General features: G+C 41.8%; 1 protein-coding gene across 12 annotated transcripts in view; it reads left to right on the top strand.

Moving 5' to 3' along the window:
* Positions 1-13,357, top strand: part of SEMA6D (semaphorin 6D) — a 589,599-nt gene that overhangs the window by 564,830 nt on the left and 11,412 nt on the right. For 3 of the 12 annotated variants that reach the window (XM_060755285.2, XM_060755287.2, XM_060755288.2), the window contains 6 exons: positions 861-1,034; positions 2,837-2,977; positions 3,069-3,146; positions 5,367-5,458; positions 5,847-5,903; positions 10,522-10,689. In XM_060755285.2, the coding sequence (XP_060611268.2) occupies positions 861-1,034; positions 2,837-2,977; positions 3,069-3,146; positions 5,367-5,458; positions 5,847-5,903; positions 10,522-10,689 (710 nt within the window). The remainder of the gene's footprint in view (positions 1-860; positions 1,035-2,836; positions 2,978-3,068; positions 3,147-5,366; positions 5,459-5,846; positions 5,904-10,521; positions 10,690-13,357) is intronic. The other 9 variants (XM_060755289.2, XM_060755290.2, XM_060755293.2 and 6 more) reach the window with 9 other exon arrangements.

The following is a 13,357-nucleotide window of genomic DNA, read 5'->3' as shown; positions in this document are numbered from 1 at the left end:
CTAAGCTGAAGAGCCGGCGCTGTCTGTAGACACCTCCAAAGTCTTGTGGAGGTGACTTACCTTCCTACCAGAGCAGTACCTATTGATCTACTCACATTTGCATGTTTTTGAACTGCAGAGTTCCCTCGCTACTTCATGGTTCACTTTTTGCAGACTCGCTGTTTTGCGAGTTTTTGCCTCCTGGCAATGATGGAGTGTGGAAGAGGTTTCACCCTCTCGCTCGGGAGACAGGCAGCCAATCACAAAGAGAGAGAGAGAGGATATGCAAAGCAGTATGTAAATCACAGCCTTAGAGCCCCTTCCTTATAGCTAACCAAATAAAAGGTGCATGGTGTCTTTAAATCTCTCCTCTCTTCTTCCTCACCCTTGAAATGCAAGATATATATATATATATATATGCATACACACACACACACATATATATATAGAGAGAGAGAGAGAGAAAGAGAGAGAGAGAGAGTCTCTACTTTGCGGATTTTCACTTTTTGAGGGTGTTCCTGAAACGTAACACTGGCGATAAGTGAGGGAACACTATACTAGGTTGGCAAAAGCTGGGGCTAACAGCGGGAGCTCATGCTGCTCCCTGGATTCGAACCAGCAACCTTTCAGGCATTTCAGGCATTTCAGATAAGAGATGTTCAACCTATACTAGTATAAGGTGGATTCTCTCTCCTCCCAGTGGGCAGAACAGTGATGCTTCTCCCTTCCGTAAGCAAGTGAAAGAGTCATTTGAATAGGTGTTTCCTAGCAGAAAGATCCTCTGTTCCTTATGGCCATCCCACCCACACTGGCCAGAGGGAGAAGATGAGATTGACAGATGGGCAGAGAAACTCTTGCATAAGATGTCTTGGTCTTGGCAGGTATCGCTTGACCGCCGTCGCCGTGGACCGCTCTGCCGGCCCCTATCAGAACTACACAGTCATCTTTGTCGGCTCCGAAGCTGGAATGGTACTTAAAATTTTGGCAAAGACCAAACCTTTTTCTTTGAACGACAGCGTGCTACTGGAAGAGATTGATGCCTACAATCATGCAAAGTAGGTATTCCTTTGTGGAAACTGTTTGAGGCATTTTACAATGCCTGTCTCGTTTGAGTCATTCCTGCTCTTTAAGAATTGCCTCCTTCTCATCCCACTACCTCTCACTACACTTTGTCTAGCATTCCCTGGTGTTCGCATGCGTTTATGTTGGAGCAGTCTGAAAATGCATGTGTGCCTGCATTAAGCAGGCAGTGCATCTTGATTCCCCTTTTGGCTTTTTGTACATGCCTCACTGAAAATCCATGTACACTATAGAATTAATGCAGTTTAACACCACTTTTAACTTCTATAGCTCAGTGCTGTGGAATAATGGGGGGGGGGGGGGGTTGGTGAGGCTGAAATATAAAACTACAATTTGCCCAATTAATTTAGTGCAAACTATTTCTGTGCTTTGATTTTCGTTTGCAGCAGTGGAAATAAGTTGCAAACAAATGTGGGAAAGTGGGAAGAAGAGAGATAAAATGAGGCATGTTAAAAGCCACTAAATAGTGGGATGGCAGAGGATTAATTAGGACTATCTCTGCCAAATTGGAACAGTGGAGAGTAGCTGTCCCAGCTGCCCAACAAAGTAAAACAAAATCCAAAATATTCTTCAATCGGCACAAAGCATGATATGGTGGCTTTTGAAGCACACTAGCTGGTAGGTTCCTTACCAGAAAAGGATATGTCACATCACACACAATATAGGGGTGAACATTGTATGTAGAGAAGTCAAGTTACCTTCCAGATGATGCTGGACTCCAACTTCCATTGATCCCAGTCAACATGGCTAATAGCCAGGGGCAACCGCTGGAAGACTATCCCTTTCTGCTTATTTGAACTGGAAGCCCCATCCCCATTTTCAATCCCCTCCCAAAAGCGGGCATGTTTCCAGATTGATGTTTTTGTTCCATGTATGAAAACACAAAAATTTACAGTTAGTTGTCAGTGACCAGGTTAAGAAAGTGGCCATTATGGGAGGGACGGGGACAACTTCCCACAGGTTCCCTTTCCATATCCTTCATTACGACCTGGAATTTAAAAACCATCAGAGTTACCACTCTTTCTGGTTCCTTTCCCTTTGTAGAGGAGGAGACCGGGTTTAATGCTTCTTAAAGCTGTTCTACTCTAGAGGAGAGGCAGATGTGGCTTGGTTTTAAAGCTCCTGTGGCACTGGGTCCATCTCCCCGAGAAAGGCTGAGAGAGCAAGGGGCGGATGCAGCTTGGCCCTTGGCTGCATGTACTTAGCCTTGGTCCCTTCCCCTCCCTGTTCCAACTCAAGCTGGAAGCTTGGCTGTTGCTGATGCTAAAGTTTTCCATGTTAGTGGGGTAGGAAGCTGGACCTGGGAGGGTTAAAGATACCACTCTTTTTGCGATTGTCTGTTTGTCCTTATCCAGGCTCCAGCAGCGCAAGGTCCATCTCCCCAAGAGAGAGGCTGGGGGTGGGGGGGGGAGGAGCTCCTTGGCCTTTGGCTGTGCATTTCAAGGAGCCCCAGGGAAGGAAGAGCCAACGACCTGTAGCTTAGTCAAGCTAGGAGTTCTACATGGTCACGAAAGACGAGGGGTGGTGATGATTGGCTCCCGCTTGCTTTTATGGCAAGCTGATTTTCGTACCGGGAGGGGACTTCCCATTACATGCTCCTGAAGGGAACGAAAGAACAGATGAAACACACAACAGTACTAAAGATACTTTGCCGCCTTCTTTGCTCATTATTTTAATGAAAAATTATAGTGGCTTAGATTCAATGTAAAATCAGAGTTGTGAGGCACTAAAAGGAGCCCAATGATGTACCAGTTTCAAAATTCTTCCTGCCAAACAGGTGTAACGGAGATGGTGAAGATGACAAGAAGGTTGTTTCCCTGCAACTGGACAAAGAACACCACGCTTTGTTTGTCGCCTTCTCCAGTTGTGTGATTAGAGTTCCCCTCAGCCGGTGTGAGCGTCATGGGTCGTGCAAAAAGTAAGCCCTCTCCTTCCAAGCATGGCTATACAAATAGATGGTGCAAAGCTTTAAGGGGGAAATTAATTTGTTCACTGCTGTCCTTCTACAGGACTTGCATAGCTTCCCGGGATCCTTACTGCGGCTGGTTGAACCATGGCACCTGCGGAAGAGTAAAATCTAGCATGTTGTAAGTAGCCTCTGAAATTATTATGCACCTTTTGTATATTTTACATGTAAGCATGGGCCAGTGTATTTGAAAGAGGTCATCATTTGAATAAAATAGTCTATATCAAGGACCAAATATCTGTTTTTAAGGACCAATGTGGCTTTGCTGCCTGTCATGGGAGAGTCAGCCTGTTTTCCTTTGAAACTGAGTTCCATAACCAACATGCTGCTAAAAAGAAAGCCCTGTCTCATGTACTAAACCTTTGTAGCCTTTGTGGGGGGTTGTTGTGGGAGATACAGCTTGGCGTCTGTTGATGATTACATCTTCTGTTAGTGGTGGTCTTTCACACATCCAGGTTCCAAACAATTTAGGACTTTCTCAAAATCAGCACCTTGAGTTGAGTTCCAAAACTTACTGGAGTCAGGGAAATTGGTGGAAAGCTTGCAATATATCAGTGTGTTCGCAACCTGTGGGTTCCCAGGTGTTTTGGCCTACAACTCCCAGAAATCCCAGCCAGTTTACCAGCTGTTAGGATTGCTGGGAATTGAATTGCCAAAACACTTCTTGACCCACAGGTTGAGAACCACTGTGATACATGTTCTCTTAACAACAGTCTAACTGTTGCCTTTTGCATTAACTGTAGCTTCTGGATATATTTTGGATACAACCCCATCTTGAGCACATGGCAAGTGATTGATTGGGAGACAATTAAAAGTATGAATCAATGGTAATATGGAGGAGCACCTAGTGCAGTGATTCCCAAACTTTGATCCTCCAAGCATTTTTGACTTTGGTTCTCAGATTTCCTGACTGTTAGCCAAGCTGTCTGGGGCTTTTGGGAGCTGAAGTCCAAAATTACTGGAGGACCAAACTTTTAGAACCACTGCTTTAGTGAAATATTCCCCTGAATGAGTGAAGAGTAGCACTGATCTGTGCTTTCCATACATTGTATTAAATTGGACAACCACCATTCAATGAAACCTACTCTGTGTTGCACAGACCATTATGACAAAGTCCATCTGCCACAGCAGTTGATTCAAACCACAGTCAGGTTCTAAACAAATTGATGCTCATATCTGGCGTACTTGATGCTGGCTCCATTATCCATCACCTCAAATGATGAATGAATAGAATGTAATAACAATAACAATATTATAATAATAAACTATATGTATATCCCACCACTATCTCCCAAAAGGGACTCGGGGTGGCTTACAGAACATGGAGCCCCGGTGGCGCAATGGATTAAGTCCTTGTGCCAGTAGGACTGAAGATCGACAGGTCAGAGGTTCGAATCCAGGGAGAGCATGGATGAGCTCCCTCTGTCAGCTCCAGCTCCCCATGTGGGGACATGAGGGAGGCCTCCCACAAGGATGGCAAAACATCAAAACATCTGGGCATCCCCTGGGAAACATCCTTGCAGACGGGCAATTCTCTCACACCAGAAGTGACTTGTAGTTTCTCAAGTTGCTCCTGACATGGGAAAAAAATCCATGCATGCCTTATGGTTCCACAAACACAACTCCACTTACGTCCCCATCTGCTGAATAATGTGTTTAATCATTCTCAAAAACATCTGTGATGCAACTCATACCTGTATACATTACTAATAGGATGCAAGCTGGTGTGTAATTAAATAGTCAAAATATTATAAATGGTAGACATATATATAAATGTTATATAAAAAGTAGATAACATAAATGATATGTTACATAAAAATTATATCACATAAAAATTGTAAAACTACCGCTATCAACACATAAAATAAAATAACACAATTTAAAATGCAGAACCATATGTAGTTAAAACTAAAACTGCCCTCAATTCACCAACGGAAGTGCCAGAGTGTCAACCTCATATGGGTTCATTTCAGCCTACTCAAGGCCAAAAGCCTTCTTTAAAATCCATGTTTTTAGGCTGGATCGGAAAGATTCAAGTGTGGGGGCTAATCTAATCTCTTTCAGGATAGTATTCCAGAGCCAGGGAGCCACTACAGAGAAGGCCCTCTCTCTTGTCCCCACCAATGGCTCTTCAGACGGTGGTGGGACTGAGGGAAGGGCCTCCCTTGCTGATTGCAAACCAACAGGTCTCAGAGATAGGATGGACCTGAAGCGTATAGGGCTTTGTAGCTAATAACCTGCACATGTACATTGATTAGCTTTGTTTCATTGTTTTGTATGTCTTTGTATGACTCTTTGATTATCACCATTGCGTTTTCCCAACCCATGCTGTTAATTGCAGGTTGTCTTTGTTTGTTTCATACAACCACAGCGTTGGAGGGTATGAGCAAGATGTGGAATATGGCAACACTGCCCAACTAGGGGAATGCCATGGTAAGTGTGGGCTTCCGAAGCCAACTTGAGAATGTGGCATGGTTTTGTTTGTGGGGCGAACCCCCTCGCACCGAGCCCCCTTCCCCTTCTCCGGTTATAGCAATTGGCACAACCCTCAGCTGCTTGATCTTGGGTGGTGGAGCCCTTCGGCCATTTTTTCCTCCCAACCGTCATGATTATTCGTGACGGTCAAGAGCCAAGTTATTAAATCGGTACTTTTTCTTTCCCTTTTCTTTTGTTTGATTTTTCCGTTTGGGTAACCAGTTGTGTTTTATTTTAATTTTTTTTTCCTGATTTTCAGTTGCTCCGGCTTTGAAAATCCTTTGCTTTTTCCCCCCTCCCTTTCGGTTCCTTTTCACTGATTACGTGTTCCTTTTAATTCTTTTAGAAATTTTGCCTTCTACAACTACACCAGATTACAAAATATTTGGCGATCCAACATCTGGTTAGTTTTTTCCAATCACTTTTTTTCTCCCCGATTTAATGAAGCTTTTCTTTCCTTTTTTCGTTTGGCATTTTCAGAATTTCCTTTCTTTCTTTGGTTATTTATTTACTTCTTTATTTGTTTACCTCTCCAACTTTCTTTCTTTGGCGCAGTTGGCAAGTGCTCATGTTTTTTGCTTTCCTGCTTTTCCTCATTTTCCCACTGATGGTCAAGATACAGCCGGGACTTTCTCACTCACGTGGCACTGTCCACCTTGCCTAGCTGCATGCATAACAGCTCATGACTGAGAAACATCTTTTTCGTTAACCGAAGAACTTGATCCACATCGATGGCATTCTCACTGCATGAAGGTCCCACTGAGCCTCGGTTCTGTTTCCCCGTCCTTTCTTTCCAGCCATGCATTCATAAACGCTACCCATCTTCCTGCCATTATTTATTACATGGATGCCTGATCCTTTTCATCTCCCTCCCTTTCTCTCTCTGCTGTCTCTTCCAATTATCTATAAAGCAAATACACATTTGCCTGAAATGCGTATTTCTCAAGTGTTGGAAACGTGTCGATTTCTTCAAGGTTTGGGCTAATAAATTGCATTTGGCATCATCAACTCTAGACATTGTATCTACTATATATGTGATTCTACTTTTTTAGAAAACTCCAAGAGCCAATGACTATAAGAATGCACTGCCTCTTATAGCTGTTGATAAGAATGTCAGTTCAGCCTTCCCTTCTCCCATTTTAGTTGGATTTTATTTATTTCGAATCAAAAGCATAGCATAAATTAGTATAAAACTGATAAAAATAGAAGGAGCGCAGGTGGCTAAATATCCTTTGAACAAAAATGCGCAACAGCAACGGCATTGTCTGTAGCCTCCAACAATTGTTCCTCTGTACATGAGGCAGGGCATAGTGGACAAGCATACAGATGCGGAGTTCGTTTGTTTATTTATTTGTTTGTTTGTTTACACCAATTCTACCCCGCCCTTCTCATCCCCAAAGGGGGACTCAGGGCGGCTTACAATTGGCAATCATTAGATGCCGACAAAGAACAATTCCAGCACAGCAATTAACACCAACAGGTCAACAACAGTAAAAATACATTAAAATACATTTAAAATATTAAAATATTACCATGCCTTTCTTGCAAATGGGATTCAAAGCAGCATACAATACAAGTTCAAACAAAACAATTAAAATGTATGGAGTTTGAAAGTTGTTTTAAAAAGCATCAAACAAACAATCCAAGAGTTGTTGTGAGTTTTCTGGGCTGTATGGTTCCAGAAGCATTCTCTCTTGATGTTTTGCCCACTTCTATGGCAGGCATCCTGTTGTAAGGTCTGTTGTAAACTAGGCAACCTAGGGTCCCTGGTGGTGCAGCAGGTTAAACTGCTGAATTGCTGAAGTTGCTGACTGAAAGGTTGGTGGTTCAAATCTGGGGAGCAGGGTGAGCTCCTGTTGTTAGCCCCAGCTTCTGCCAACCTAACAGTTCAAAAATACGATATAGACCAACCTAGAGTCCCTGGTGGCACAGCAGGTTAAACTGCTGAGCTGCTGAACTTGCTGACTGAAAGGTTGGTGGTTCAAATCCAGGGAGCAGAGTGAGCTCCCGCTGTTAGCCCCAGCTTCTGCCAACCTAACAATTCAAAAACATGATATAGACCAACCTAGAGTCCCCAGTGGCACAGCAGGTTAAACTGCTGAGCTGCTGAACTTGCTGACTGAAAGGTTGGTGGTTCAAATCCAGGGAGCGGAGTGAGCTCCTGCTGTTAATCCCAGCTTCTGCCAACCTTATAGTTCAAAAATATTATATAGACCAACCTAGAGTCCCTGGTGGCGCAGCAGGTTAAACTGCTGAGTTGCTGAACTTGCTGACTGAAAGGTTTGTGGTTCAAATCCAGGGAGAGGAGTGAGCTCCCGCTATTAGCCCCAGCTTCTGCCAACCTAACAGTTCAAAAATATGCACATGTGAGTAGATCAATAGGTACCACTCCGGCAGGAAGGTAATGGCACTTCATGCAGTCATGCTGGCCACATGAACTTGGAGGTGTCTATGGACAACACTGGCTCTGGCTTAGAAATGGAGATGAGCACCACCGCCCAGAGTTGGACTCGATTAGACTTAATGTCAAGGGGAAACCTTTACTGGGGTTTTACACTTTCTCTATCAGATGGAAAACCATTTGTTCCAGTCTTGCCTTTTTTGTGGCCCTTCGGCCATTGTTGAACTGCAACTTGTCTCATTCAAGACTTTGGCTACTATGACTGGGACTGATGGAAGCTGACGTCCATTAATGTTCTCACTTTCAGACAGACCTAGGCTTTCACTCGGCTAGAGAACATTTATATAAACCAGAGACTGAAGACGACCTCAATTGCTCACCAACCGTGATCGGCCTTTTAGATGGCAGCATGATAGCTGATAGTAGAGCATTATCCTGCAATCCAGCTTCAAAACTGAAGCTTTGCAGCCTTGTTTTAGCAGAGACATCAATGCTCCTCTCTTCCTACGTTGCAGCATTTCATCCTGACTCTATCCTAAATGACTTGACTGTTGCTGTTTTGAACTCAGAAAGGCAAAATCCCACGTTGGACTTCAATGAGAGCATAATCAAGCACAGAGTTTGTCCTACCTGAATCTCTCCCTCTGCTTTCCCATTAATGCTGTCTGCCAATGACAATTTTCATAGGATTTTTTGATAATCCTGTGGGAAACTCAACAATAATAGCATTTTATTTAGTGTCTGATACTATTTGTAATTCTGTAACTGAATAAGTAGGATATGTGATCAACAAACATTTCTAGATTTGGGTTGCTGTGAGTTTTCCAGGCTGTTTGGCCATGTTCCTACCTTCCGCATATACTCGAGTCAATATGTTTTCCCAGGTTTTTTTGTGGCAAAACTAGATGCCTTCGCTTATATTCAGGTCGGCTTATACTCGGGTATATACGGTAAATGCTTAGTCTCCAACTTCAATCAAGGAATAACCCTTGCAGTAGAGAGATTCATACTTATTGGCATTGCAAATAATTTTTGTGTGAGAGATTCACCATCTTCAATGCCCCAACCTCCTCCAAATCTGGGAGCGAGAAAAACCCTGAAGTCCATTCCTGTAGTTCAGAACATTATGTGTAATGTACCGCCATGCAGAACAAAGTATTTAGAATAACATAGTACAGGAAATTACTCCTGCAGATTTCACCCCCTTTTGATAATCAGATCCACTGTATTTCATAAGTATGCAATACTCACAAGCAATTGGTGCATGCAGAAACATGAAGGATTGTATAACTCATGCTCACATTCCAGCTTTGGAAGCAAATTCTTGCAGAGTTAAGAAGGAAGAAGGAAAGGAGAGGAAAAAAGAAATGTGTCCACTTTAAGTGTCATGGATCAATGCTATTGACTGCCAGAATGCCGGTGCTTCACCAAACTACAGCTCCCATGATCCCATAGCACTGAGCCATTACAGTTAAAGTCATACCAGTTTGGCATAATTCTACAGCAGGCATGGGCAAACTTTGACCCTCTCTCCAGGTGTTTTGGACTTAGACTTCCACAATTCCTAACAGCCTCAGGCCCCTTCCTTTTCCCCCTCAGCTGCTTAAGCTGAGTGCTGGGCCCATAACCAATGTTAGGTCTGTTTTCTGTGCAGAATGCCTGTGCGGAAAAGGAAAGGGCCTCAGGCTGTTGGGAATTGTGGAAGTCAAAGTCCAAAACACCTTGAGGGAGGGCTGAAGTTTGCCCATGCCTGCTGTAAATGAAGCTTCCTTGCATTCCACACAGGCAACAGAGCCTAACATGGGTTATGGGCCCAGCACTCAGCTTAAGGAAAGGGCATGAGGCTGTTAGGAATTGTGGGAGTCAAAGTCCAAAACACCTGGAGGGAGGGCCGAAGTTTGCCCATGCCTGCTGTAGATTAAGCTTCCTTGCACTCCATACAGGCAACACAACCTAACATGGGTTATGGGCCCAGCACTCAGCTTAAGTGGCTGAGGGGGAAAAGGAAGGGATCCAAGCACCGACTGTTAGGAACTGTGGGAGTTGAAGTCCAAAACACCTGGATAGAGGGCCAAAGTTTGCCCATGCCTGCTGTAGATGAAGCTTCCTTGCATTCCACACAGACAACAGAGCCTAACATGGGTTATGGGCCCAGCGCTCAGCTTAAGCAGCTGAGAGGGAAAAGGAAAGGACCCGAGGACCCGCTGTTAGGAATTGTGGGAGTTGAAGTCCAAAACACCTGGACGGTCAAAGTTTGCCCATGCCTATTCTACAGTGTAAATGCACCCTAAGTGAAACTGAATTACTGGGAGTTTGAATGCAATTTCAAATTAGAAACTGCAGTTGTACACACTCTTGCTTGTGAATTAATTCTGGTTTTTTCCTCCCTCCTATTCAAAGCAGAAATAGTATGCAACAATCACATTAGTCTGTGCTTGTTGTGGCTTTTTAAAAATGTATTTCTCCTTAAGAATCTTTTCCAAAAGTATGTTAACTATCACAAAGCAAACACACCTGTTGATAAAAAAATAATGCACACCAAACATTTATAATTATAATTATTTTTTAAAAAAATATCAGATTGCGATGCACATTAATAAAAATCTGTTTGCCATCACAGACATGGAGTTATCCTCAACTTCTCTTACCACAGTGGGAAGTATCCCTGTTATCTCACCCAAAGTGATTGGTTCCTGGAAACCTAAAGTGACTGGCTCTCGGAAATTTGTAGCTCAAGATGACCCAAACACTTCCGATTACTCTGACCCATTATCAGGGGTCCCAAAGGGTAAGGCCCGACCAGGGAATATATTATGGCTGAAAGGAAACCTGATAGCTTCAGTAGTTACATTCAAATGTTCCATCTCGGCTAAATGTGTGTGCGGTATCGTCTGCATATAGAACAAAAGGTACAATTCTGTATCTCTTGTTCCTCGTTGGCCCAAAGGAGAGGGAAAATGGAGAATTTGAGGAATCAAGAGAAGCAAGATGAATTGTACAAAGAGTTGTAACACACCATTGCTGCTCTAGTCTCCTCGCTCCACCTCTCAGCTCAAGTCAAAATCCACAGGACTTGGGCGCGTTGGTTTGCTTGCATATAAATTTATTTATTTATTTATTTACAACATTTATATGCCACCCTTCTTACCCCGAAAGGGACTCAGAGCGACTTACAAGATATATATATATATATATATATATATATATATATATATATAATTACATATATTATATTATATTATATATTGTAATATTATATATATATTATATATTGTAATATTATATATATTACAATGTGTATATATATATACACACACATACAATATATTATATTATTTGTTTAGTACAATATCAGTATTAAATATTACTATATTGTACTATACCATTATATTGCAATATTATTAGTAATATTACATGTAATATAAAATATTTAATTATAATGTCATATTATAATATTATTATTAGTAGTAGTATTATATTGTATTACATTATAATAAATATTATATATACACATACAATGTATTATATTATTAGTTTAGTACAATATCAGTATTATATATTACTATATTGTACTATACCATTATATTGCAATATTATTAGTAATATTACATGTAATATACAATATTTAATTATAATGTCATATTATAATATTAGTAGTAGTATATTGTATTACATTATAATAAATATTATATATACACATACAATGTATTATATTATTTAGTACAATATCAGTATTATATATTACTACATTGTACTATACCATTATATTGCAACATTATTAGTAGTATTACATGTAATATAAAATATTTAATTATAATGTCATATTATAATATTATTATTAGTAGTAGTATTATATTGTATTACACTATAATAAATATTATATCACCTTCGGGCTGATATGGGCGGAAAAGAAATGTTGTAAATAAATAAATATATTATATTATATTATTTTCCAGTAGAATCTTGTGCATGTCTGGTCAGGAGTAAATTCCATTGAGTTCAAGTGGACTTGCTCAGCATGGTCTAGCAATTTGAATGTTGGATACGACTCCGCTCAGCCATGGAAACCTACTGAGTGACCTTGCGCAAGTCTCTCTGTTTTGCCGCAGTGGGAAACAACAATAGCTAGCATTGTATTAGATAGATCCTAAGCTAGACTTATAACAAAGCAACCTTTCGGTGTGTTGATGATTGTGGCACATTCCCACCTTTAAATCCAAGTATTCATATTAAAGGATGGCATTTGTGGCACTAGCAAGTGGGACATTGAAGGACGATGTATCTCGCCCCTTCCCACCAGCAAACTACAGTGTGACAAGGAATTGTCACAGGACCCACAAAGGTCCCCCTTTTGCTTATTGCACTGCCACTCTCAGAACTGTCTCTCAGTATGGCTTCCTAGATTTTAAGTTGGGTCTTCAATCCCACCTGATCTTGAAAGTTAAGCAAGATCAACTTAGTCCTTGGATTAGAGCCCACCAACAAGTTCCTGTTGGCTTTGTATCAGAGGAAGGAGTATCTCTGAGTATTCTTTGCCTAAGATAACCCTAGGAAATTCATGAGGTTGTCATGAGTTGACAGGCAGCTTGAAGAAACACAGACACGCTTGGAAGTCTGGCAATTGAGCATCATAACTACATGTCCAGTGCAGGATCTTGGTCAGTGTTTTGTCCACATTCCTACATTGGAAGAGGTAGCTATGACATATAGTTTCAAGAGTCTCTGTCCAATCTCTGTGGGTCCCCAAACCTAGCCATTTCAGCTTTGATAGAGAGTGGAGTGTCCAAAAAGTGTTGTGCTATTTTCCTATAGCTCAGCGGTTCTCAACCTGTGGGTCCTCAGGTGTTTTGGCCTACAACTCCCAGAAATCTCAGCCAGTTTACCAACTGTTAGGATTTCTGAGAGTTAGAAGGCCAAAACATTTGGGGACCCACAGGTTGAGAACCACTGTTTTAGCTGGATGAATAGCATTAATATCCTTGTGTTGCTGGATAGTGTAGGAGGGTGGAATGGCACAGCAAATTGTGGTCCTTAGGTGCACAGTAATACTGGCACCTTCAGAGGCTTCCTAAGGACTTCTATGAGATATCTTGAGGATGTTTGTCATAGTGTTTCCAGCTTAAGGGAAATACCTGGATGCTCCTGATGTCCCCACTCTCTACTGATTCAGAAATGGCCATCTTTCATGCCACGTGTGTAAGTTAGCTACACACCAGAAATATATTTCCTATCATATCTTTTTTCTCATAAAAACAAATCTTCCAGCAGGTTGCTGTAATTTTTCCAGGCTGTATGGCCATGTTCTAGAAGCATTCTCTCCTGACGTTTCACCTGCATCTATGGCAGGCATCCTGAGAGGTTGTGAGGTCTCTTGGAAACTAGGAAAATTGACAAAAAGCTTTCATGGCTGGAATCATTGGGTTGTTGTAGGTTTTTCAGGCTATATGGCCATGTTC

Source organism: Anolis sagrei, chromosome 9, assembly GCF_037176765.1.
Source record: "Anolis sagrei isolate rAnoSag1 chromosome 9, rAnoSag1.mat, whole genome shotgun sequence".
NCBI lineage: Eukaryota > Metazoa > Chordata > Lepidosauria > Squamata > Dactyloidae > Anolis > Anolis sagrei.
Note: the sequence above shows the minus strand (reverse complement) of the source record. Positions and strands in the feature narration are given on the sequence as shown.